At 36.6% G+C, this 25,626-nt stretch overlaps 1 protein-coding gene across 20 annotated transcripts in view; it reads right to left on the bottom strand.

Moving 5' to 3' along the window:
- The window catches only part of PTPN13 (protein tyrosine phosphatase non-receptor type 13), a 192,272-nt gene that overhangs the window by 53,696 nt on the left and 112,950 nt on the right, over positions 1-25,626 (bottom strand). For 7 of the 20 annotated variants that reach the window (XM_026509777.4, XM_026509780.4, XM_026509784.4 and 4 more), the window contains 11 exons: positions 21,351-21,573; positions 17,485-17,559; positions 17,182-17,356; positions 15,508-15,661; positions 15,095-15,233; positions 13,984-14,136; positions 11,104-11,286; positions 7,786-7,948; positions 2,771-3,188; positions 2,539-2,633; positions 929-985 (listed from right to left, as the gene is read on the bottom strand). In XM_026509777.4, the coding sequence (XP_026365562.2) occupies positions 929-985; positions 2,539-2,633; positions 2,771-3,188; positions 7,786-7,948; positions 11,104-11,286; positions 13,984-14,136; positions 15,095-15,233; positions 15,508-15,661; positions 17,182-17,356; positions 17,485-17,559; positions 21,351-21,573 (1,835 nt within the window). The remainder of the gene's footprint in view (positions 1-928; positions 986-2,538; positions 2,634-2,770; positions 3,189-7,785; positions 7,949-11,103; positions 11,287-13,983; positions 14,137-15,094; positions 15,234-15,507; positions 15,662-17,181; positions 17,357-17,484; positions 17,560-21,350; positions 21,574-25,626) is intronic. The other 13 variants (XM_026509786.4, XM_048211900.2, XM_048211898.2 and 10 more) reach the window with 4 other exon arrangements.

The raw sequence follows: 25,626 nt of genomic DNA, 5'->3' as shown, positions 1-25,626 counted from the left end.
CACTTAAACTCCTCAAATTATTATTTTTTAAAAGATTTTATTTATTTGAGAGAGAGAGAACATGAGCGGGGTGAGAAGCATAAGGAGAGGGAGAAGCAGACTCCCTGCTGAGTAGGGAGACCGACGTAGAGTTCAATCCCTGACCTGAGTCAAAGGCAGATGCTTAACCGACTGAGCCATCCAGGTGCCCCTAAATTATTTTTTCAAAAGATTTGAGAGAGAGAGAGAGAGAGAGCCCATGCGCGAGTGGGGGAAGGGGCACAGGGAGAGGGAGGGAATCTCAAGAAGACTCCCCACTGAGCACGGAGCCCCATGTATGCTTGACCCCAGGACCCATAAAATCATGACCTAAGCCAAAACCAAGAGCTGGATGCTCAACTGACTGAGCCACCTAGGCACCCTTTCAAATTCTTTCCATAATATTAGGATAAGACTCAAAACTGATCCCTATTTAGTTCTTGAGCATTACTCTGGCCCCATGTATCTCCATACTGAAATCCCCTGCAGTTCCCGGAATCTGGTATTCTCTCACTTGTCTCCCTGTCCGATCACACTGTCACCTTGGTCTGGAATGCTTATCCACAACATTGTCTGAATGTCCTCCTTTTATCTCCAGATCCAGCTCAAGCATCCTCAGTTAAAATAACTGCCTCAGTTAAAACTCTTTAATACAGCTGAATTACTATCAGCTTTCCAGGAGTCCTTATTTATAATTTGTTATTTCTCTAGTTCACCATCTAGTCTAAATCACAGGTCCCATCACATCACCATGATGCTGAAAAATACGACTGTCCCCTGACTCCAGTGTAAGACCCAAAATCCATAGCATAGAACTGAAGACTCTTCAATACTATGTCCAAGACTATCTCATAAGGTACAAGAGAAAAGATATGATGAAAATGAGGGGAAAAACATTTTGTAAACCTACCATTTTCTTTTAAGGGTACTTGGGATGAAGAATTTCCAGAACTATGCAAAGTCATTCCTGTGGTATAAATTAAATTATTAGACAGTTTATAAAATGGTCAGATACTATAGCAGTAATTTCTGATAAGTTCATAAAAATCAATAAAATATTAAGGCAGCAACATTTTAAAAAATTTACACTCAGAAAAACGGGCTTATTTACTGTTTTTAATATCCAAGTTAAGTATATCAGCTTGTTTTGCAGAATAAATTTTAACACAAATGTATTGTTTTTGGCAATAACATTTTGATATGTCAAATATGAAATGATGAAACTGAAATGAGTTTTCAAAGCATTTGCTCAAATGTTAAAAGAAAATTTAATATTCAATAGGAATGAATAATCCTAAAAAACAAATGTGGAAAATAAATTTTCTTTAATGAGTGAGTTTTATTTTGTGTTTTTCAATAAAATAGTTACTATTCTACATGTGTAATGGATTTTTATGTAGATGAAAGCATTTCTAATGAAAATAGCTTAGAATCTATAAGGGATCCTATTATATATGAATATACTTTTAAAAGTACTTTCTAAATGACTGAACTAGTGTCTTCTTAGGCTATTTTCAACACATAGGGTGGTGACCTATAGGGTGAAATCTTGCCTTTTATCTCTTTAAAGTTCTTCACTAATTCAATTTAAATTGACACTAGTATCATCTCTGAAAGCTATGGAAGCCTACATTAATAAAGTAATGTTGCTCTCTGTAAATATCTACCAACTATAAAGTTCTCTTTTGACTTCATTTACTCCACAGAACTTCAATCCAACTACAAAAAAAAAATTTTTTTTAACTTTGTGTAATTAGGGTTAAATGATCAAATTTGATCTAAGTGAGAGTTAACTAGTATTACTTGGTAAAACAGCAGCAGAAGAGGGTGTCTTTGTTTCTCTTTTGTCTCCCCAGCTGTCTCCTGAGTAGTCGTTCACACCTCTGTGATTAAATACCTACCCCTCTGAAGGATTGCAGTGCATTTCCCTTTTAAGACGCATAAAGCAATAGGAAACCTGAACTATTTATAAGATAGTAGGTGCTTATAAATTTCTATACTTAAATACTTAATATGCCCCAGCTACCTGGGAGAATTGGAAAAAAAAAAAAACTTAAATAAGAATTTCCACCTACTAACAATAGCACATTTCATAAAATTAACTGGTTTGAGAGATATTTGCATTCATGGTAAGCTGAAAGTATCCTAAGTAAACTTTTGTTTAAAAACAATACAGTATGAGTGGAGCCCACTCCCACAAGCCTGTATGGAAAATCCAAAGGAAGGCTGTCCAAAGCCATGGTACCAGACAGTCTGGGTTCTTTCAGTACGACCGCCATGGTTTTTAGCTGTGACCAAGAGGAAGTGAAGTAACAGTTTGTGCCTTGAAGTAATCACCTGTTAAATCAGTTTTTGATTTGACTTGGTGCATTTTAAGTAGCCTAAAATTTCATATTCAAAAGCAGCTTTGGCAATTAGGACATAGAAGCAAAAATAATATATTGGTCACTAACATCACTTCGTTCATTTCACTAGGAGCATGAGGTACAGGAGAAAGAAGGTAAGCTTGTTTATGCTGACCTATAACATATGCTTGACCAGGGTCTTCAAAGGATGAGTCTGATTCATGTTTCCTCCTTTCAGGACTTCTATTTAAACTTGCAACAGACTTTGAACTAAAGAGGGAAAAGCAAGGTAGGAGGGGGATGTGTCAATGTAAAAAAATATGGTGAAAATAACAAAATGTCAAAACAAAAACAAATGTATGAAATGTAGAATTTAAAAATATGTAGTTGGGTAATTATGTTCTTACTTATTAAGTTTTGTGAGTCCTGCCAAAGATTCTGTATCAGATCTCGCCATCTGGTGTAATGGTTTTCCTACCAACTCCGCAATGGTTTGTGGTGGGGATTCCATGTTAACAGTGACATTTTTCCGATGAGGATAGAGAGAGGCCTGACTGAGATCGTGGTATGATTTACTCATCCCTCTAGGCTTTTCCTCCCATGAAGCTTTGTCACTCTTCTCTTTTGCATTGTTTTGCAATGGCTGGTAAAGCGACAGCTCTGAGCAGGAGAGCCTCTTCAGAATCTCAGCTTGAACTGACAGAGGTCGAACGGCAAGTTTGTTCAGGGTGCTGCTGGCCAGACTGCCAGTGCTGATTGCTCGTCCCATATTAAATCCTCTAACGGACTCTGCTTGGAGATTCAGGCTCCTAAACGAAGCTCTCTCTACAAGGAAATAGGATGGCTTTACACGATGGGAACACCGCAGTACCTTTATGAGAAGAGTCATTTCAATAAGTAAAATACAGCATGCACTTTTTAATTGTTTTGATTGCCAACGTAAGTAGCAGCTTTCCAAGTGTGGCAATCAAGGATTTGAAAAAAAGAGTTTGGAAGATCCTGGTTTTCAAACCATCTCTCCATCCTTGTAGCTTTCTCGCAGCCAGGGCCTGGTCAGTATTTCCTACCTCCTCTAATGAACCTTGAGCACCTAATAATGCTTGCTGACCTCAAATTCCCAATTATGGGTTTCAGTTAAAAATGAAAACAACATTTGGCACAGAAATTTCAACCCCAGGGGTGTCTCTGCTAAAATTCCTGCAAGCCAAGGATGGGGAGAGGGAGAGATGGAGCCTGGACAGGCTGACATGAAAAAGAAGCTATGCAGAGGAGAATTTTGTCCAGAGAAAAAGTTCTTGACTATTATATTTTTTAAAGCTCATGGCAGATTGCGATGGTTGTGCAACTCTGTGAAGAGACTAAAAACCAGTGAATTGTATACTTTCAGCGGGTGCAATGTAGAGCGTGGGAATTATGTCTCAATAAAACCGTTACCAAAAAGAAAAAAAGAAAGCTTTTACAGAAAATTATTTCTTTTGTTATTTTATTACATGCCAATCTCACCTTCCCACTTGGTTGACTTTTCATGATTTGACTGAGGCACAGGAGCCATGGGAGAATCAAGTATTACTTGCCTTCTTTCATTTGTTTGGTTTCTGTTAATAAACATGATCAAGGAGCTGGGGTTCTCTTTCTGCTTAAATTCCTTTCACTACTAAATACACACCCAAAGTCTTTCAGAGGCTAAATTTAGAGATACTCCAGGACAAGTGCTTGCTTATTCTGTTTTGTGAGAGCTAATATCATGGCAGTATTTGAGCATTTGAGGCTATTAATGAAAGCACTGTATCACAGAATTTTAGCATCAAAATCTTTTCACGTAAATAAAGGACCAGGAGCACAAAATTTCAAATGATTTAGTTCATGCATTAGTAATCCACATTACAAGGCACCCCCCATTTGGTGCCTCCATGGAAAGTACCAACCCTATGTGGCACACTGTAAGGAATACGGCTAGACGGCAATGTAAAGTGGCTGCAAAAACTTCCTTTTAAAAAGAAAATATCAAATGTTGCGGACTTAGATCTTTAGATTGTTTCATTTATCTTCTAATTCCTAGGAAGATTTATAATTAATATTTCCCCTCAGGCATAAAGAGATAGGAAAATACTGAAGACTTTTAAAATGCATCAGAATGAAGTTTAAATAAACATGTTTCATTGTCAACAGGCAAATTTAATGTCCTTTCACTGAAATGGAAATGGACACCAAATTAAAACATGAGAATAAAAATAAGATATTGGTTTAAAAATTCCCAGAATGATCTTTAGCTTAAAATACATTTTATTAGAGCAGATAACATGATTTCTATTTTCTTTTGCTTTGAGAGCAGACTTTAATCAAAGATGCAAAACTAAGTGTTACACAGATTCAACTACCAGGAAATGCCTTTACACCCAACAGGTTTCTTCACCCTTAAGGAAGATGTAGACCACACTTTGGTAGAAAAAGGGACAGACCCTTTTGTAAACATATCAAAGATTATGCTAGTCAAATCCATTCATAGCCTCATCCTGGGTAAGACTTAAAATGCTGCATATATTTATTGGATGGGAGCATAAACCATCCATTTATCTGATCTGTCCTTCATCCCCTTCACCTGGAAAGAACTCCAATATGGACTGCCAGGATGGGAAAGGACATTAGAATGAGCCTACATCCTAATACTAATGTTCCAAATTTGAACTCAAAGGTTGGCTAGTTCTACACGAAATCTGCCATCCACACTACCTCATCTCTGCTTGTGCTATCATTCAGTCCCTTGTACTATTTGGTATTTCCTTAGATCATCAACTCAACTGTATGCTCTTTTAAGGGGAGTGACTTCATTTATTTCTGTTACTCCACCGCACCCAGCATCATACCTTATAAGTAGTAAGTGCTCAATAAATGATTATTAATCTTAATTTCATTCTATGCAAATTAGTTCTTTGAAAACTCATCAAATAGAAATCAAGAGATCGGGGTTCCAGCCTCATTTGACCTCTATGAGGTCAGGTGAGACACTGTGCTCTGAACCTGTTTCCTCATCAGTAGAATTTGGGACTTAAGGCCTCTAGGGTTCTAGCACCAACCTTCTATGATGCTAAAGAAGTAGCATACATTTGTTAGCCCATCAACCTCCTACAGACAACTCCAGCTATTTTCACTTGTCTAGTACAGACAGCTAAGTAGGCAGGTAGTTACTTCTAAGCCATTTTAAGCAAAAAAATAATTTCTTTGAAGGTTTAACAAAATGTGGAAAAAGAGGTAGGTAATACCATCTTAAAGTGCTTTCACATATGAGTTCAAGGATCCATAGCTGTTGTGTTCCTTGGTGCAAACCTGTAGGATACATAGGGCATTCCCATTTCATGGATGAGGAAAATGAGACTCCTAGAAGTCAGTTACTTTCCTAAGGGGTCTACTAGTACTGCTACTACTACTACTACTTCTGTTAGTGGTAGTAGCAGTAAAACAACGTTGATGATGGTGATGATAACAATACTGAATCTTTATTCAATACCTCTGTGCCAGGCACCTTTAAGGTGCTTACATGTATGATCTCATTCCATCTTCACAACAACCTCACGATGTAGGTATGGTCATTATGACAATCATTTCACAGACGGGGAACTAAGGCAGAGTTTAAGTGCCTGTCCAAGGTTTCAGAGCTTATAAGTAATAGAGCAAGGTTTGGACCCTGGCAGTCTGGTTCCATAGTTCATGCTGTTAACTATTATACTATTTTGTTCTTCAGTATAAGAAATGCTGAGGATGAAAGGCTGGCTTCAGAGTTTTGTCTTTTGATTTTTTTCATAATAGCACATTATACCACATCTGTAATGATGTAACCTTCAATTGTTCACTTTTGGTTTGTTATTGACTAGATTATTAGTCCAAGTAGGAATACTGATAGCTCTAATAAGTTTGATATTTCACTGCACTTTAAAATATGTAAGAGCATACAATTTTTTAGCAGAGCAAAGTTGGTAAAGAAAAGGAATAATGAGATTACTTGACAGCAGTAGTTACCATATTTTAGCATGCATAAAAATCATTACCGAAGAAAGCCTGTTAAAATGCAGATTCCAGGGACCCAATACCCAAAGACGGTGATTCACCAAGTTTCAGGTGGGTTTCTGGAATCTTCATTTTTAATAAAGCATACACCCCTACCGTCTTGACTCTGAAAGGCTGAGAAACATCTATTCATAGGCTGCCATCACCCCAGTCTGATCCTATGGGGAATACATTTTTTGTAAGATTTCAGGATGTGAGAAAGTTTGGATACAGAATTCATAGGACTCTGCTGCACAAGGTCATCAGTGCTATTCCGTTAAATTGAAAAATCTAATTCTTGGGGCGCCTGGGTGGCACAGCGGTTGGGCGTCTGCCTTTGGTTCAGGGCGTGATCCCGGCGTTATGGGATCGAGCCCCACATCAGGCTCCTCCACTATGAGCCTGCTTCTTCCTCTCCCACTCCCCCTGCTTGTGTTCCCTCTCTCCCTGGCTGTCTCTATCTCTGTCAAATAAATAAATAAAATCTTAAAAAAAAAAATCTAATTCTTCAGAGTATTTCACAGAAGTCTATAAGAATTTATTATGCAGAACTAGATTTTGTATAACTTTAATCTCTACATGAGGTCTTGCAGAGTAAGCTTTAAATATTTCAGTTCTGATGGAGATATTTTTTTCAGAGCTGAACTGGTTTCTTCTGCTGGTTCCTTTTCAAGAGGAACTGACACCACTCTCCTGACCATTTATACTCGGTATGGGAGTTATTCATCTCAGTCTCTGAAGCGGGACACACTCAAGTAAAACTAACATGTGGGAAATCTGCCACCCCCAAACTGTTACAGCATGTAACTTCACTGTCCTGGGTGCATACTCCCCTTGCCCCCTGCCTTCTCATGTTTTTTTCCCTCACCTGGAAAGCCCTTCCATTTATCTTCAACCTACTTAGTTATTTTTGTCCTTCAAATTCCAGTTCAAGTGCCTCTACTGGAGTATTCTAGCCTCTGATCTCCCTCTCTTCTTACTGTAAACCCTGTAGTCTGTATGATATAATCTGTTATTAAAACCTGGACCCTCTAATGTGTATTTTTGTTTCATGTATGTTGGTCTCACTTTCCCAAATAGTATGTAACTTTACTATGGGTAGAGACCATGACTCAAATATCATATTTATATCAGTTCGCCTCATGATTAGCAAAAGCAGACATTTCAACAGGTACTCCCAGACTGATCCGAGGCGCTGTTTTCAAAATGAACATAAAGTTGAAATCCTCGCTTCATTTGTGGCACCTTTATAAAGTTGACTTAGTCATTTAACATCGATACACCTTGTAACTTTCATCCTAAACATGGAAATTCTTCTTAAAATTTGCGGCAAAAACCAAGCTTGTACTCTGATCATCTGACACAATCTGTTTCTCCTTACCGATATCTTGGGCGTCTTGGTTGCTCTGTCTTGCCCTCATCTGCAGCTGGAACTTATGCTGGGAAGAGCAAAGGTGTAGCAGGTACTGGCAAACCTTACTGTTGTCTGTCTGGAAGGCATGTTTTATTCCATCTGATGTATTTTGCAATGTGATTTTCTTTTTCTACAATATAAATCAGCGGTGTTAATAATTAGGATGTTTTCCTACCACATGACTAAATTCTGTAAACAGTAATTAATAAGTACAGATATTATTTTTATTTCACATTAAGCATGAGTATTCCTTGACCTGAATCTAATATTAACATAGAAAAACAGAACCCTGTTATTATTACAGATTCAGCAAATAAATCAACATCATTTGTCACTTTCAGAAATTGTAGCCTAAATCAGGCAATATACCAGCTACCAGCAAGGGAAAAATTTCTTTCAATGAGATTATTGATATTTTGAGGTTACCGCAATGTTTACAAACACCAAAACTGTTTGAAAAAGACATTACAAAAATATGTTCTTCTTGGGTAAGAAGATGATGTTCAACAAAAATTGATTTATTAATAATATATAAGAGCTGTGATTTTGCCAAGAAGAATCTTGGTGGCCTGAAGTCTGGGATGGAAATTGTGAAAAGTTAAAAGAAAATGTGGGAATAGAGAGGCACTGGGTAACATGGGTGCTGTGATGAGAGAGAAAACACATCAGTATTTAGAGACAGAGTGATTCTTGCATTCAAATTCAGGGGGAAACAGGAGAACCACCAATTAGTGTTATCTCATCTATGTTTCTTGAAAAATAAACATCTCTTGTGTAAGAGGGCATCCCAAAATGTTGCAACCTCAGGGGTGAGGCTTGTAGAAGATCCATACGTCTTAAAAGACTAGCATTCAGCGTGCCAGGAATCTTAAGTCTCCAGAGAATTGCTTAAGTCCAAGTAGATTTTACTCTAGCTCTTGGCTGCTTCTACTGCACAAATTATTCCTTCTACTCATCTCCCTTGTCTTCAAATGCAGAAATAGGCAAAGAGAAGTCAAATTTAGTGAGGCTCACAAATGACACAATAATAGAGTATTACTGAAACTTCAATCATGCAGGTGCCTTCTTCATAATTTATGGTCTTGTTAATTTATAATTTTTTTTAAAAGATTTTATTTATTTATTTGACAGAGAGAGAGACAGCCAGTGAGAGAGGGAACATAGGCAGGGGGAGTGGGAGAGGAGGAAGCAGGCTCCCAGCGGAGAAGCCTGATGCGGGGCTCCATCCCAGGACTCCGGGATCATGCCCTGAGCCGACGGCAGACACTTAACGACTGAGCCACCCAGGCGCCCCTAATTTATAAATTTTTATACTGACTTTGCTTACTTACATAAATTCACTTAAACTTTATATCACAGCTATAAATAGAAAACCAGTACCACTTTCCATAAATAGAATCCAGCTATTAAAAATATGTAATCAGGGGGGCCTGGGTGGCTCAGTTGGTTAAACGTCTGCCTTCAGCTCAGGTCATGATCTCAGGATCTTGGCACCAAAGCCCGCATGGGGCTGCCTGCTCAGCAGGGTGTCTGCTTCTCCCTCTTCCTCTGCCCCTGCTCCCCACTTGTGCTCTCTATCTCAAATAAATACATAAAATCTTTAAAAAAATATGTAATCAATGCAAAAGGTAAATTCTAGCTGGATGTATTGCCAATGAAATCTCTGGGACCCTGTTCTCTCTTTCTTAAAAAAGGAAATCAGCAAGTATTAAAGAGGAGTAAAAGACTCAGTAGCACCAAACTAGTATCTTGACTACCAGTAGTATACCTAGTGATGATTCAAATAATTGGGGATTTTTTTTCCCAAACAAACATAACCACTGTCAATTAATTCCCTAGGATATTGTTCTCCACAGTTGTAAAGCTGTACAGGTTTGAAACAAATTATATTAATTGATTCTAAGTGTTTACTGATAAACTGGACAAGAAATGTGCCCAAGGGAATTCAGTTGTGAGAGATGAGAAAGGCAAAGGAGGGTGACTTTTCCAACTCCCCAGAGGCTAGAGCGGGGGGGGGGGGGGAAAGGAGGGTTGAAAAGAGCTCTGTGTTGGAGAAGGAACTTTGGGATAAACAAGTTTTGTTAAACACAGGAACAGTCTGCATGGGAATGTGGTCTATTCTCTATTACTGGAGACCTTTAAAGATGAGCTATTCACAGTTACTTCTATGTATGGCAGGGCTGGTGTGATAGCTTGGCAAACAACAGAGAGCTGAATGCTAGACAATCTATTTGATTTGTTGCCTTTTCTAAATCGGTCCAAATTAGATTTGTATTTAATTAATCTAAGGTTTCCTCCAAATATTTGCTCTGCTCGCATTTCCATTGGAGAAGGTAAATTATACCGGGCAATTTCCTGGTCTTGACAATCTTGGGAAGATGAGGCTGTCTGGGCTTTCCTGAGAGAACACATTATCATCTGGTGACCTTGGTGGTACCTCTAGGCTTCACAGGAAACCAACCAACTCACCATCAAGTCTAGAACTGATTTCAAAGGTCTCTAGGTTGAAAATTAACCGGAGTAAGTTGGGACCTTAGGATTGGTGTCCTTATCAACAGTGTTCTAGGGAGACCGTATTTCAGCCCAAATATGAACTAGAGAAGTCAGTAGTCCCTGAATGCCATTAGGAAAGCAAATAGATATCTTAACATTTTTTTATTCACCTCTGGGGCTTCCCAATTGTATTTCAATGTTCAGACACTCCAACTACTTCCAAAATCAAAACATGCCTTTATGGCTCACTATCCTTCATAAACATGATATTCTAAAACTCTTATCTCCAAATGGAGTATACACGAAAACTTAAAACTGCACAAAGTTCTGGGACATTAAAAAATTTTTTAGTTCATAAAATCCAATAAATCTTTGGATTGCTAAAATCCAAACAAAGTTGCTGTGAGGGGTCCATTAATGAGCTAGACAAAATTTACTAGGGTTAAAATAATTACTTAAAAAAATATATTAGAGGGGTTTCTCCATGTGAGAAGTTAGTATCCCAGAATAAGCTCTGAATTAATAGAAAGTCAACTTGGTTGTAATTTAACTAAAGTTAATTGAGTGTGTAACCAGCTAGGAATGTATACTATTCTTTTAAAAATCACTTCCTGAGAAAACTAAAAGCAAGTAAAAAATCTCAATAATACTTCCTACAACTAAGAAGAATTACATAGCCCTATTAAATGGAAGGGTCTAAAGTTTACTTAAGGAAAATCAATTAATATGTTACATTTGAAATTGACAGCACGTATTTTAAAATGTAATGAAAAGGGATTTAAATGGACCTACGGAAAAAGAAATCTTCTTGGTTTCCCTCCATGGAAAGCGAAGGACCAGTGTGCGAACTCCATTGTGAACCTCAAACACAAGGACACCTTTAGAACAGACTCCAAGCAATATTCCAGTTTGTGACTTTTTCTCAGGGTGCACTCGATGAAAATGAACTCCATATTCTGTCAGTCTTTGGCAAACCTGTTGGAACAATAGCACATCATAGCAATGCACCTTGCTCAAAGGTGACATAAAGATATAGAAGTTGTACCACTGTAGTTTGATATGGAAAGGACAGTCTTTTCAACAAATGGTGCTGAAACAAATGGATATTCACAGGCAAGAAAATGAATCTTGACCCTTACTACACCCAATATATGAAAATTACCCCCAAATGGATCATAGATCTAAATATAGGAACTAAAACCATAAAGCTTAGAAAATCTTCATGGGTATGTGTTTGACAACGATTTCTTTATGGGACATAAAAAACAGCTATAGAATAAAAAATTGGTAAAATGAAACTTCTGCTCAGAGAAAACATAAAGGCAGTGGGGCGCCTGCGTGGCTTAGTCAGTTGTGTCCAACTCTTGATTTCAGCTCAGGTCATGATCTCAGCGTTGCGAGACTGAGTGCTGCATTGGGCTCTGTGCTCAGCAGGAAGTCTGCTTAAGATTCTCTACCCCTGCCATCTCCCTCTCTAAAAAAAAAAAAAAAAAAAAAAAGGAAAAGAAAAGAAAATATAAAGGCAAGCTAAAAACTGGGAGATAAATATATATCTGATAAAGGAACTGTATTCAGAATATATAAAAAGCATGTATTTCTCAGCAATAAGGAGACACATAACCAGATACAAAGCAAAAGATTTTATTAGACTCTTCAACGAAGAAGATAGATGAATGGCAAATAACCACATGAAAAGACGCTCACCATAAATAGTAGTGAAATACAAGTTAAAACCACAGTGACACACCACTACTTACTTATTTCAATAGTTAAAGTGAAAAAAACTGAGCGTACCAAATATTTTGAGGATGTGGAGCAACTAGAAATCTCACACATTCCTAGTAGTACTATAAAATTGGACAACCACTTTAGAACAATTTGGCAGTTTCTTAAAAAGTTAAACATATACTTCCCCAAGTTTCCAGCAACCCTACTGTTAGGTAATTACTCAAAAGAAATAAAAACCATATGCTCACATAAAAATGTGTATTTGAAAATTTATAGAAGCCTTATATCCATCAACTAATGAAAAAATAAACAGGTCGTGTATCTATATAAAGGAAAACTACCCAGGAAAACAAACAAACAAACCCCCCCAACCCAAAACCAACCAAACAAAAAAACCCAAAAAAACTACTGATACACATCATACCATGGGTGAATCTCAAAAGTATTATTTCTAAGTGAAAAGAGCCAGATACAGAAGACTACTACATTATACATAATTCTTTTTATGAAATTCTAGACAAGAAAAAATCATGGTGATAGAAAGCAGATCAGGAGTTGCCAAGGGCTGGAGTGTGTGTATGTGGGGGGGGGAGGGACTGACTACAAAGGGACATGAGTAAACTTTTTGGTGTTGGAAACACGTTATATCAGGGGTTGGCAAATCTTTATCTTTAAAGGGGCTGATATGGGGTGCCTGGCTGGCTCAGTTCAAAGAGCACGATTTGCAGAAAATGTAAAAGAAGTATAAACTTAGAAAGGTGTATTAATGTGATTTAAAGAACTCAGGTTCGAAGAAAGATGCTAAAGTTAAAGAGAATAGAGTAACAGGATATATTATTATAAGGAGTAGGGCAACCTACTTATGCATTAAGCACACTACTTAACAGGGAGAACACTAAAGCTCAGAGAGGTTAAATATATTGTCCAAGTTCACACAGCTGGTTGAAACAAGAATTCAAATGCAAGACTGACTATAAATTCCCAAGCAAATTCTTACCACTGTGCTAATCTGCTTTCTACCTTTACTAATAAAAATATACTATAACTTGGTATTTATGTCCTACAAGTATAAAAATGTAGTAACTAAGGGAAAACATAAATACATAATTCAATGTCTTTAAAAGTTGACTCAACTTAAAACAAACCACCTTGTCTTTCTTAGCACAAACCCTAGATTAAAGGTGATCTAAGTCCGTGAGTGCAACCCTTTCATAGATACTTGGGAACCTTAGCTCCCTTCAATACGAAGCTAATGGAAAGCATACTGTTACATACTAGAGAACTGAACCAGGAGAATGTTCCGAAAGTTTCTCTTCTCAACAGAGTACTATACTCGCTATTCTTATTGGAAGTTAACACAATACTTTCTTTCCTGATCATAAATGCACTATTTATCTGTGGTCTCAAAGAAAGCTGGTGGCAGAACTGGAACCATAAAGCCATTTTCTTATGACCCCCCTTCCATTATATGAATTAGTTGGCATTCGTGAAACACCATTTTTAGAGGATGTAACTTTAAGCCTCTGAAGAAAAAAACAAAGCAAAATAATACTAGCATCCGTACGAACTCCCCTCTTATATCCAGTCAGTCAAAAAATTCAGTTGTTACTTCTTTACAATGTATCTTAATACATTTATAATGCATCTTGAGTATGGAACTGAATAAAAGCAAAGAATCCATAGCCATACAGATCTGGGTTCAAATTAGTTTTGCCCCACATACCTGCCATTGTCTTCGGGAATATTACATTTCCCCTCTGAGCTTTAGTCTTCCCTTTCACAAGATAATTAAAATATCATGATTTTAGTCAGGTATAAGTGAGATGAAATAATGCATAGTATCAGTTATTGGCACTTGAGCTTTTAGATACATATGTCCTCCAACATTTCTTGCTTACTTTGAAAGAGATACAAACTTCATCATTTGTAATCTTGCATGCTTACCTTTAAAAATTCTAACTCTGTCTCTTTTTCAGAAGCTCCCACGTAGGTATTATGCAATTTTGGTAACTCTTCTTTAACATAGGATAAATCAAGTTTATCCATCACTCTGGGAGGCAAATAATGCTCCAGTCTAAAATAAGAAACACCATGAACCTAGAAAAGAGAATGTTTTATCAGCAATTCTATTTGCCCTCTTCCTTCTACCGTAAAGTTCTTGCCTCAACCAAGAGTTAAGACACTTTTATTTAGACTTTAGAAGAGTGAGTTTTAGAGGAAATGCATCATTCTTTCTCTTTCATTCAGTAAGGTAAAATGACTGAGCTGATTAGCAAGCTTAAAGAGACAGACAACAAGGACCAAATGTCACTATAGTTAGGTTAATGTTGTGAAGGATGCTACTCGACTGGCACTGGTTCTTGCCCCTTGCTTCCTCTTAGATCCACTTTTTTCAGGAACAATTGGCCTCAAACACCTGTTCTCTGTACAGTGAACTCTGCTAGGTTCTCAGCCCATCACTCCATGGGTCCATGTGGAAGGCAGAAGACTCCTTTGATCCAGATTTGGCTGGCAACCCTGTGCCTAGTATCTATTAATTAGAAACTGGGAGAAGGAAGGGTAAATGCTAGATATCCCAAAATTGTGAAACAGGAAATTTTACACAGAAAAAAAAAAAAAAAAAAAAAAGAGAGAGAGAGAGAGAGAGAGAGAGAGAGAGGAAACTATGCTGTATGTTTTTATATACCAGTGTATGTGGGGCACCTGGTCACTCTAAGGTACCAAAATAGCCTCAAAAATCTCCAGATCTTGGGGCATCTGGAAGGCACAGTTGGTTGAACATCTGACTCTTGGTTTCAGCTCAGGTAATGATCTCAGAGTTGTGGGACTGGAGCCCCATGTCAGGCTCCATGCTCAGCACGGAGTCTGCTCGAGATTCTCTCTTGCTCTCCCTCTGCCCCTCCCGGTCATGCTCTCTCAAATAAATAAATCTTAAAAACAACAACAACAACTCCATATCTAAATAGCAAACACATCAACCAGGTCCAGTTTTTAATTATGCTGAGGATAAAAATATCAATATAAAAGTGACCCTGGAGAAAAAAACCAAATCTACCTCTGGTTGATAATCTCCATATTCAGCCTGGAGAGCCAAGGATGCCAGCAATAAAGAAGTCTCATCATCACAGTGCATCCTCTCCTCCAAGATATCCTTTCTCAGTTGAAGATAATACTGATGACAGGTCAGGGTATGTCTAGAAAAATAAATGCACACAATAAACATGTAGGCTTTATATTGAATCTGGAGTGATTTTTATTATTGGCATATAAGTTGAGTTTCCAAGATGGTTTATTATTAAGGTTTTAAGGCACAAGAATTTAATAAACTATGTTGAAGGAAATATTTCTTTTAGATAGATAGACAGAGAAGACATTTTCATTGATCAGAATCAAATAATTCGTATCAGTAAACTAAAGGGTAAAAAAACCATAAGCCATAAAGACAAAAATAGAAACTTGTGTACTCACTGTATTAGACTAACATCATCCATGAAAAATTTAATTCGGAAAAACAAAGTAAAATTAACAGTGGCTTTGCTCTTTTTCTTTGGTTCTTCCTTCCAACCCTCTGGGGCCACTTTGGTTAATTTTAAATCAGGATCAACAAAGAAATATTCATTATCTAAAACAGAATGAGAAAACGTTCAGATAAGATAAAAATACTTCAATGTTTCCTTCTGATTCCTTCGTGGATTTTTTTTGTTGGGGCAGTGGGGGGTCAGACTTGCACAAAATAGTTAATAAAACAAGATTGTTAAGAAGTATGGCAGGGAATGCTGAGGGTAACTGCATACAGATGGGGGCAATATGGTATGGCTGAGTCTGTTAAGACTGAGGGTTCTACAGGCAGACAGAACTGGACTCAACTCCACCACCACATTTACTATCTGTGTGACACTGAATAAATTATTTAACCTTTCTAGACATCAATTTTGTCTGTAAAATCAGGATAGTGCTAATTTCTGCCTTATTGTATTATTGTAGGGATCAAATGACCTAAGGCATACAAAACACTTGGTAAAGCACATGACATATGATAAGCATTCAATAAATATTAGCTATTACTTATTATTATTGAGCTTCCAAATGACACCTAGGAGACATAATACTCATAATTTTTTTCATTTTGTAATGACATCTAAATATTATTGACTCTTTTCAAATAAAAGATTATTCAATAAAATCTGACTTATCCAGAATGTTCAAGAAATTAGGTGTATTATAAACAGAAATCCTGATTAATTATTCATGTGAATGGTATTACCTGATTAGTCTAAACTTGTAACTAGGAAAGTGACAGAACACTAGTAGGCACTAATTGAATGTTTATTGGATGACTCTACAAAGTGAATTACTAGTTTCTAAGAAACAAGAATTCAGTAAACTAAATTGAAGGAAAACATTTTTTTTTGTGACAAGACATTATCCTAATCTTGTAGGGTTTTAAGATAATTTGATCCTCAACCACAATTTATGGTACTTTGTTGTTTAAGCTAAATTAAATTTTGAGGTAAATAGGAGTTTGAAATATTAAAGAGTAATTTATAAATATAATGATTTATTAAAGCCCAACTCCAAAGCAATAAGAAGCTATGGAAATTCTAACTGATAAATAGGAGTGATTTCTACTCAAGCTATGCTCTGAGGCCACTGGGAATGTCACAGAGTTCAGTGCACGTAAAGTTTAAAAAATATGTAAAATGATGTATTTGCAGTCACGAAGTGAGAACATTTAAAAAGGACACTATGTTTTTAGGATAGTAGGCTAAAGAAGCTGATGTGGAGATTCAGAAATAGGATTCTGCTATATATTTAAATTCAGATTAGCAGGATACTAATTTCTAGAGTACATATGTAGGCAATTGACATATATAATGGTCCCAAAATATAATAATTAAAATCCACTTTCGTATAGTGACAGCTAAAGAAAAATCTTCACGGTCGGGTTTAGAAGACGCTAAAAGACACAGCTATTAAAACAACGAATCTAATTAGGAGAAGGGAGTTCCTAACTCCTACTTCTCAACGCTGACATGTCCACGTAGTTAACGTTTCCCAAAACAAGTTGGGCAATAACAGGTATGGCAGTCAGCTTGTTGCCAAGTTTCCATATTGCACCCTGAACTTAAAATCTCTTGGTACCTTTGAGGGTAGCTAAAGCAAACAAATGATGTTCCACTAGGCCGATGTGGGCCACAACCATATCAAAAACATCTTTACATATAGTTTTGGTATCACAAGTCAGTTCCAGTCTCTGCCCACTCAAAAGCATTATGTTTACTTTTCTTCGGTTATCTTCATTCTTCCCTTTCTTGGCCTACGATTGAGAAAAAAAAAAGAATGACATCTATTAAAGTAAACATCATAAGAATTTTAACTGTTTCTTTAAAAAGTCATTACTGAAATTATTTTCTAAGAGTGACACAAACTGGATTTATTACTTACAAGGATAGACCGTGGCAAATCCAAAGATATAAATGGTTCAATCGTCATCTTCACAAACTCAGGGCCAAAGAAATTCTGCAAATTACATAAGTAGAATCAACAGTTTTTACCTTTTACTCTAGGTCTTTCCTTAAAAGGCAAAGAATATAATAATAATAATAATAATAATAATAATAATTATTATTATTATTATTATTATTATTACATGTAAAGCTACCGCAATAGAACTAGGTGATCTGAAACAAATGTAGGAACTTTCAATAAAGAAGTATGGTGGATTTTACGAAGGATTGGAATATGCCTTACACCAAATGTAAACAGAAGTTCCTCCACAGTTTCATTTTCTACCAGTGATGTCAAATGAAAGGCTTGCTTCATACTGTTTTACAAGTTTTTCATTTTTTGGCCTTCAGATAAACTCAGACTCTCAAAAAATAAATAGTATCTTAATTACTGAAGTAATATAGAATTATCAAGCTCATGATAAGGATTTGGTTGAGTACTGCTAAGATGTGAGGTGATTGAACACAATCTCATTTTGTTTTAGGAAGCGATATTTCATGTATCCTAAAATAAATCATAGTTAAAGGACAACACTAATTTGTAATTACAAAATACACATATCCACTCATACTCATGTGCTTGGAACCCTGTGACACTCACTGTTTTTTTTCTAAATAGTTGGCAGCTAGGGATATTACAGGTACCAGCCTTTGTCTTCCATCGCCGCCTCCACTGAGAAAACATCTCAGGAGCTAGGGGAGACTCAGGAGCTGGGGAAAGTGGAGTCCGTACACTGCATTTACTGCTTCTTAGTCTACTTTTTCCCTGTACCTCTTGCATATCCAGAAGTTTCTACCCAGAGTGGATAACTAGTTGAGGAAATAACTTAAAATAAGTTAGACTCCAGGTGGGAGCAGGATTTGGAACAGACTGAAGGATTACATCCAAATGGGCAAAAAGTAAAATGAAAGGGCTAATCTTGAGGCCAGAGGAGGTGGTGTGCGCGCGCGCATGCGCGCAAACGCATGCGCGCCTTTGCACGCAAGAAGATTACTGGAGTTTTATTTTTGTTGGTTTCTTTTTTGGTTGCTTGGTGTGGGAATTCTATCCAGTTAACCAAGTGTGGCACATGTGACAGATACCATTTAAGTAAAACTTTAACATTAAGGGTTTGTTAATACTCAACGAACCAGTAGGACACATTTTAAATGAGAACAGAAATAGAGCAGAAAAAATGAAAATGGTCTGCCTTGGGAAATGCGGAATCTAATGCAGATCAACTAAAGCAACAGTGTATAAACAAGTTAAAATGTGTCTGCATCAAAAGTGACATAGAAAAATTTAAATATTTATGTTTTGGGAAAAAACATTAATTAAATGGTGTAATTGTCCCTTCAAACACTAGCACTGTTTTTCAGCACCAAAAACATACCCTTCCTGCTCTTTTCAGAAAAAACACGTGATCCTTTAATGACCACCAGTTCACATTCTGTAGTCACTGATATAGTATGTCTTTGAGGAAGAGATGTTTGTTTTTGAAATAGCCAGAAACTGACTGCCTAAAAGGAAACACAGGTTTTTAGTGAGATGGCCCATAACAGTGGCATACTGTAAAGGTACAGAATACCATTTATGAATCTCTAATGAGTCGTGTTCTGCATTAGCTCTCTGAAATTACGATTTAGGAAAATGGTGCTCTTTATGCTTTATGTGTGCCTTTAATTATTGGAACCCCATACTATTGTGTATGATATCCTGCCTAGTGCTTACTTTTGACAAAGGTATTGGTCATAATGATAAATCGATGAGGTCTTATTGAGTTTCTTCCTTTCAGCTTAATCATATTTTATTGGGATCTAACAACTTTAAAAGTAGACAATATCTTATAAATTACAACCCAATTCCACATTTAAAGAATTAGCACAATAAAGAACAAAGTGGTTTAAAAATTTGCCTAAAATCATATAACAGCATTATTAACAATAGAAACCAAGTTTTTGAATTTGTGGTTCAAACAGTTTTCACCACCCTATACTGTTTCTTCTCCTTAAAAAACTATGAGGGAAATTTGAATTCTATCTAAGGCACACAAATGTGCTTTTAAGAAAATTCTTTGGGGAAAAAAAAAAGATAACTCTTTGAAACAAGCAACAAAACCCAACACAGAATGTGGGTAATACACAGTGAAGAACTAAAAAGAAAAAATTCATCCTAGATTTTATCACTTTTATTACTATTTATTTCATGTTTGAAGAATTATTTGTATAGGAACAATACTAACAAGATACGGCCTCACCTATCAAATTGGTGATGATAAAAAAAAAACAAAGAATGACAACATCCAGAGTAGGTAAGATTATGGTGAAACAGGCATGATCACAGCAAGCATAAATTCATACGAACTTTTTGAAGGGCAATCTGACAATATGTATCATATGTCTTAAAAGGTTCTTGCCTTCGACTTGGCTATTCTCTATTCTACTCAGAGGAAGTTACCCACAAAGATTTAGCTAAAGGGATGTTCATCAGAGCACTGCTTGCAATAGCAACAACAACAAATTAGAAATATTTTCAATGTCCAGGGGCACCTGGGTGGCTCATTCAGTTAAGCGTCTGCCTTAGGCTCAGGTCCTGATCTTGGGGTCCTGGGATGAAGCCCCCCGCCAGGCTTCCTGCTCAGTGGGGAGTCTGCTTCTTCCTCTCCCTCTGCCCTCCCATGCCCAACTTGTGCTCTCTCTCAAATAAATAAAAACTTTAAAAGCAAAAAAGGCGTGTTTTCAAAGTCCAGTAATTGGAAACTGAAGAAATCATGGTACATGATAAATTCTCATAATGAAGTACTTTACAGCCATTAACAATAATATTACAGAAGTTGTAAAATGTTCAAGATATTTTATATGAAGACTCTGTTTATTTTGAGCTTATGTTTATAAAAATATATAGGACATATGTTGAAAGAAAAATAAACTAACTAAACACATTTAAAAAAATCCCCCCGGATATAGGATGCAGATTTGTTCCTTTTGTCTTTCAATATTGTACTACAAAGATATGATGCTTGAAGCTCATGTGATCATCTTTTGATTACAAAGGAAATCACTATCAAAATGCTGAGAATGGCAGAGCAGAAAGATGGAATGTACCTGATAATATTCTTGAGCTCTGAACCAATGCTGAAATCTCTATTCCTGATCTTGGTTTGTGAGATAATAAATTTCTTAATATTAAAAGATAATCCTCTACAATACTGAATAAATCCAGTTGACTTTAAGGATCATGAATATACTTTTAAAATATACAGTATATTTAGAATATCTTCTTCTAAATCCATCTAATGTTATTTTTAAAATGAAATAATGAAAGAGCTAAATATTATTTTTAAAATGAAATAATGAAAGAGCTAAATATTTATTTTAATATCAACCAACATAGTATCAACCAACATTTAACACCAACGGAATTAATATGGGATTTCGATTTTCGTCTACAGGCAACTTTAGGACACCTCAGAATTTAAAAGTGTTTTGCATAACATGTTCCTGTGAGTATGTTAACTAACTGGAATTTTTTTAAAGATTTTATTTACTTATTTGAGAGAGAGAGAGCACAAGCAGTGGGGAAAAGCAGAAGGAGAAGGAGAAGCCGATTCCCCACTGGGCAGGGAGCCAGACGCGGGGCTCAATCCCAGGACCCCAAGATCATGACCTGAGCTGAAGGCAGATGCTTAACCTACTGAGCCACCCAGGCGCCTAATCAACTGGAATTTAAGTAAAAACTTAAAAAAAAAAAAAAAAGAAAGAAAAAAAAAAAAGAAATTTCCCTATGAGACAAGTTTGAATGCAGTAATCTGAGAATTAACTTACCCTCAGTTTTCTTTGGGTCATGGCTGTTTCAAGGGCCATTTCTCTTAAGGGATCCCTGCTGATGTCAAGCATAGAGGCTTTGATTGTGTCTCCTGGGTACAGGCTCAGCCGAGACTGTCTAAGGGCCATTCTGGCTTGCAGCTGCATCATTTCTTCTTCTTGCCGTTTTAGCATAATCTCTTGATTAATTACACTGCCTTCAAGGGGTGTTTCATATTGTCTACTGAATAGAAAAGAGAAGAAAATTATTTTAACCTAATCAAGAAAGAAAAACAGGTTAAGTAAGGTATCGAGAATTTAAACAATTTTTATTTTGTCACCTGAGAAGAACACTTGCAGTCACATTTCAATCCTACTTTGAATCTATTGGTAATAGTACGCTGTCCCATTTCCATTGGCTAGATCTACGTGCTACACCTCTTCTCTAAACATTCTAGCATCCTCTGAAAACTGCTTCTGCTGCAGTTCTCTTCAGATGGGGCTGATTATTCTTATAGTCCTGTACCACTGGGCCTAGAGATGGGATAGAGATGCCCCTTATTTATTTATTTATTTATTTATTTATTTATTTATTTGAGAGAGAGAGAGAAAGAGCAAGCACAAGCAGGAGGACAGAGGGAGAGGGAGAGAGAATACGAAGTTGACTCCGTGCTAAGCGCGGAGCCTGATGTGGGGCTAGATCTCACAATCCTGAGACCACACCCCTAGCCAAAACCAAGAGTCAGATGCTCAACTGACTGTGCCACCCAGGTGCCCCTATATTCTCCTTAATTCTTATTTCAGCTTCCAGACCTACTTGTTGACCACATGGCCTTAATTAATTTATATATGCCTATAACTCAGTATCTCCTCTGAATTCTAATTTTATTTGCCTAAGTGAGTATTCTACTTGGATGTTAATACACATCTTTAGGCTAGTATGTCTCAAATCAGGTTCGATATTTTTTCCCCTTGTCCAACCTTTTCTCAATCATTCACCAGTTGCTTACAACACAACTGGGAATCATTCATGATTCCTCTATCCTACAAATCCCCTATCTAATTGGGCAACAAATCCTGAAAGCACAACCTTGAAAATACCTATGTCTGACTCTTTATCACTAGCAATCTAAGCTGTACTCCATCCAAATGGAGTACTATCATTACTTCCTAACTGGGCTTTTACTCTTGTAAACTGTTCTTCAAAGAACAGAACAGGTTAATCCCATTAAATGTAAGTTAGACCTATGTTTTCAAGCCACCCAATGACTTCCCATCATACATCCAAAATGTTCACTTAAGCTTCTAAAGCACGACATGATTTGGATTCTGGATTCTGGTTACTACCCACTCTGCCTTTCTCTCATCCTGCTGCACCCACATTGTCCTTCCTGTATTCCTCTGACATGCAACACATCTCCCATAATTCAAGGCCTCTGCTCTTGTCATTCCTTTTGTCTGGAAGGAACCCTCTCCCTTCTGCTATCAGCTCAGTTCACCCTGTCACTTAAAATAGTTTTCTGTTCAAAATAATCCTTGGGAGAGGCCTCCTCTAATCACCCTACCTATGTAAAATAGAACTTAGACATCACAACCCTGCACTCTCTATCCCTTAAGCCTGCTTTCTTTTTGTTTTAAATGTTTTTTAATTAAAACTTTTTTATTATTGAAATGTAATTGATATACAGTGGTATATTAGTTTCAGGTGAACAACATGGTGTTATGACAATTCTGTATTACTCAATGCTTACAATGTTAAGTGTAATCACCATACAAGGTTATTACAATATTATTGACTATATTCCCAATGCTGTACTTTTCATTCCTATGACTTACTTATTTTATAACTGGAAGACTGTACCTCTTAATCTCCTTCACTTATTTCACTCCCTCCCCATTTATGCAATCAATAGTTTGTTCTCTGTATTAATAAGTCTGTTTCTGTTTTGTTTGTTCATTTGTTTTGTTTTTTAGATTCCACATATAAATGAAATCATATGGTATTTTCTTTCTCTCTCTGACTTATTTCACTTAGTAATATACCCTCTAGGTCCATCCATGTTGTTGCAAATGGCAAGATCTCATTCTTTTTTATGGCTGAGTAATATTCCAGTGTGAGTGTGAGTGTGTGTGTGTGTGCGTGCATGTGTGTGTCTTCTTTATCCATTTATCTACTGATGGGCACTTGGGCTGCTTCCGTATCTTGGCTATTGTAAATAGTGTTGCAGTAAACATAAAGGTGCAAATGTTTTTAAATTGGTGTATTTCCTTTGGGTAAATATCTACTAATGGGATTATTGGATCATATGGTATTTCTGTTTTTGGTTTTTTGAGGAACCTCCGTACTGTTTTCCTCAGTGGTTGCACCACTTTACATTCCCACCCACTGTACATGAAGATCCCTTTTTCTCCACATCCTCACCAACACTTGTTGTTTCTTGTCTTTTTGATTTTAGGCATTCTGGCAGGTGTGAGGTGATACTGCATTGTCATTTTGACTTGCATTTCCCTGATGATTAATGATGCTGAGCATCTTTGAATGTACCTATTGGCCATCTGTATGTGTTCTTTGGAACAATGTCTATTCAGGTCCTCTGCCCATTTTTAAATGGAATTATTTGGCTTTTTTTCTGGTGTTGAGTTGTATAATTTCTTTATATATCTTGGATATGATCCCTTATCAGAAGTATCACTTATAACTATCTTCTTCCATTCAGTAGGTTGATTTATCTTTATCTTTTTTTTTTTTTAAGATTTTATTTATTCATTTGGAAGAGAGACAGAGACAGAGAGAGCACAAACAAGGGGAGAGGAAGAGGGAGAGAGAGAATCAGGCTCCCTGCTGAGCTGGAAGCCCTACTCAGGGATTGATCCCAGGACCTGGAGATCATGACCTGAGCCGAAGGCAGATGCTTAACCATCTGAGCCACCCAGGTGCTCCAGTAAATTGACTTTTCATTTTGTTGATTGTTTCCATCAACGTGCACTCTCCAACCCCCTAGACTGCTTTATTTTTCTTTAAAGTACCATCATTATCTGATGGTGCATTATTTACTTGTTTTTCAATGGTTTATTGGCTATCTCTCAGCCCTAGAAATTCCCCTTGGGGACCCTTTTCCTTTGTCGTGTTCGTGACTCTATCTCCAGTACCTAAAAGTTCCCAGTACATGGTAGGTGTACAGTAATCATTTCTTGAGCAAATGATAGAATGTAATTTTATGGCTCTCACTTAATGGGGATCAAGGGTAATAAGTATCTGAATCTATACATTTTAACTTGCAACTGTTAGTTTCATCAAATATATTAGCCTCCTTGTTCAAATTATTATTATTATTTTATACCAGAGCTACAAACAGGTAGCAAAAATGACTACCATTTTATCTTTTTCAACACAATATCTGGTAGAGTTCCTATAAAGACTAAAAAGTTTGAGAGACAAAAAACCAAAATAAAACCTAAACAAAGACAAAGCAAACAAATGAAAAAAAAAACTAAGAAAATCTGGATCATTTAGGAATGAATAAATAGGTGTTTTAAGTCAGAAAAATAGGTTACTCCATCAAGCAGACAGACACAGAAACAGTGGGAATTGTACTATGTATAAACTGTACTTCAAAGTTAACACAGAAAAAACTTAGAGATGTTCTTTGGAAAAAATTTTTGAATATCCTTTTTGGTCACTGAAAGACACTTTTGATAACTCAGAATCAAAAAATTACTCATTCTGCTGGATCTGACTCATAATTTCCTGTTAATTTCCCCCCACCCTGTATGATACAAATCAATAGCACTGCCTGGATCTGTTTTTCCATTTCATTCCAGCTAAAGGAATGGAAATTTTTATAAAGAAGCATGCAATCATATCTAAATACAGCACTATTTATAGATCGCACAAATATATGACCTAAAGAACAAAACAGGATCTCCTAATTGTGTGCCAGCATGCTAAGGATGTGATCAGAAACCTTTGTTCACATTCAGAAAATTCTGCACTTGAAAAAGGAATTTAGAGTATTTTAGTTAATGTGCTTTTCTGTGGGCAGAAAAAGGGGGTGGGACTTGTCTCAAAGAAGTAGAGTTTAGCATCTTACATTAAATATAACATATACACAGCCTTAACAATCTACTTCTTGAAGTATTTTTTAATGTATGTCTTTATCTAATGGAGATGTTATGAATGCCACATTGAGTTTTTTTCCCCTCTTAAAGTGTAAAATAAAAGATAGTTTATCATGAGAACACGATTTAATGAATTAAAGTGGCTTTAAAGTTCATGTCTCCTAAAAAAACCTGGAAA

Source organism: Ursus arctos, unplaced genomic scaffold, assembly GCF_023065955.2.
Source record: "Ursus arctos isolate Adak ecotype North America unplaced genomic scaffold, UrsArc2.0 scaffold_9, whole genome shotgun sequence".
Taxonomy (NCBI): domain Eukaryota; kingdom Metazoa; phylum Chordata; class Mammalia; order Carnivora; family Ursidae; genus Ursus; species Ursus arctos.
Note: the sequence above shows the minus strand (reverse complement) of the source record. Positions and strands in the feature narration are given on the sequence as shown.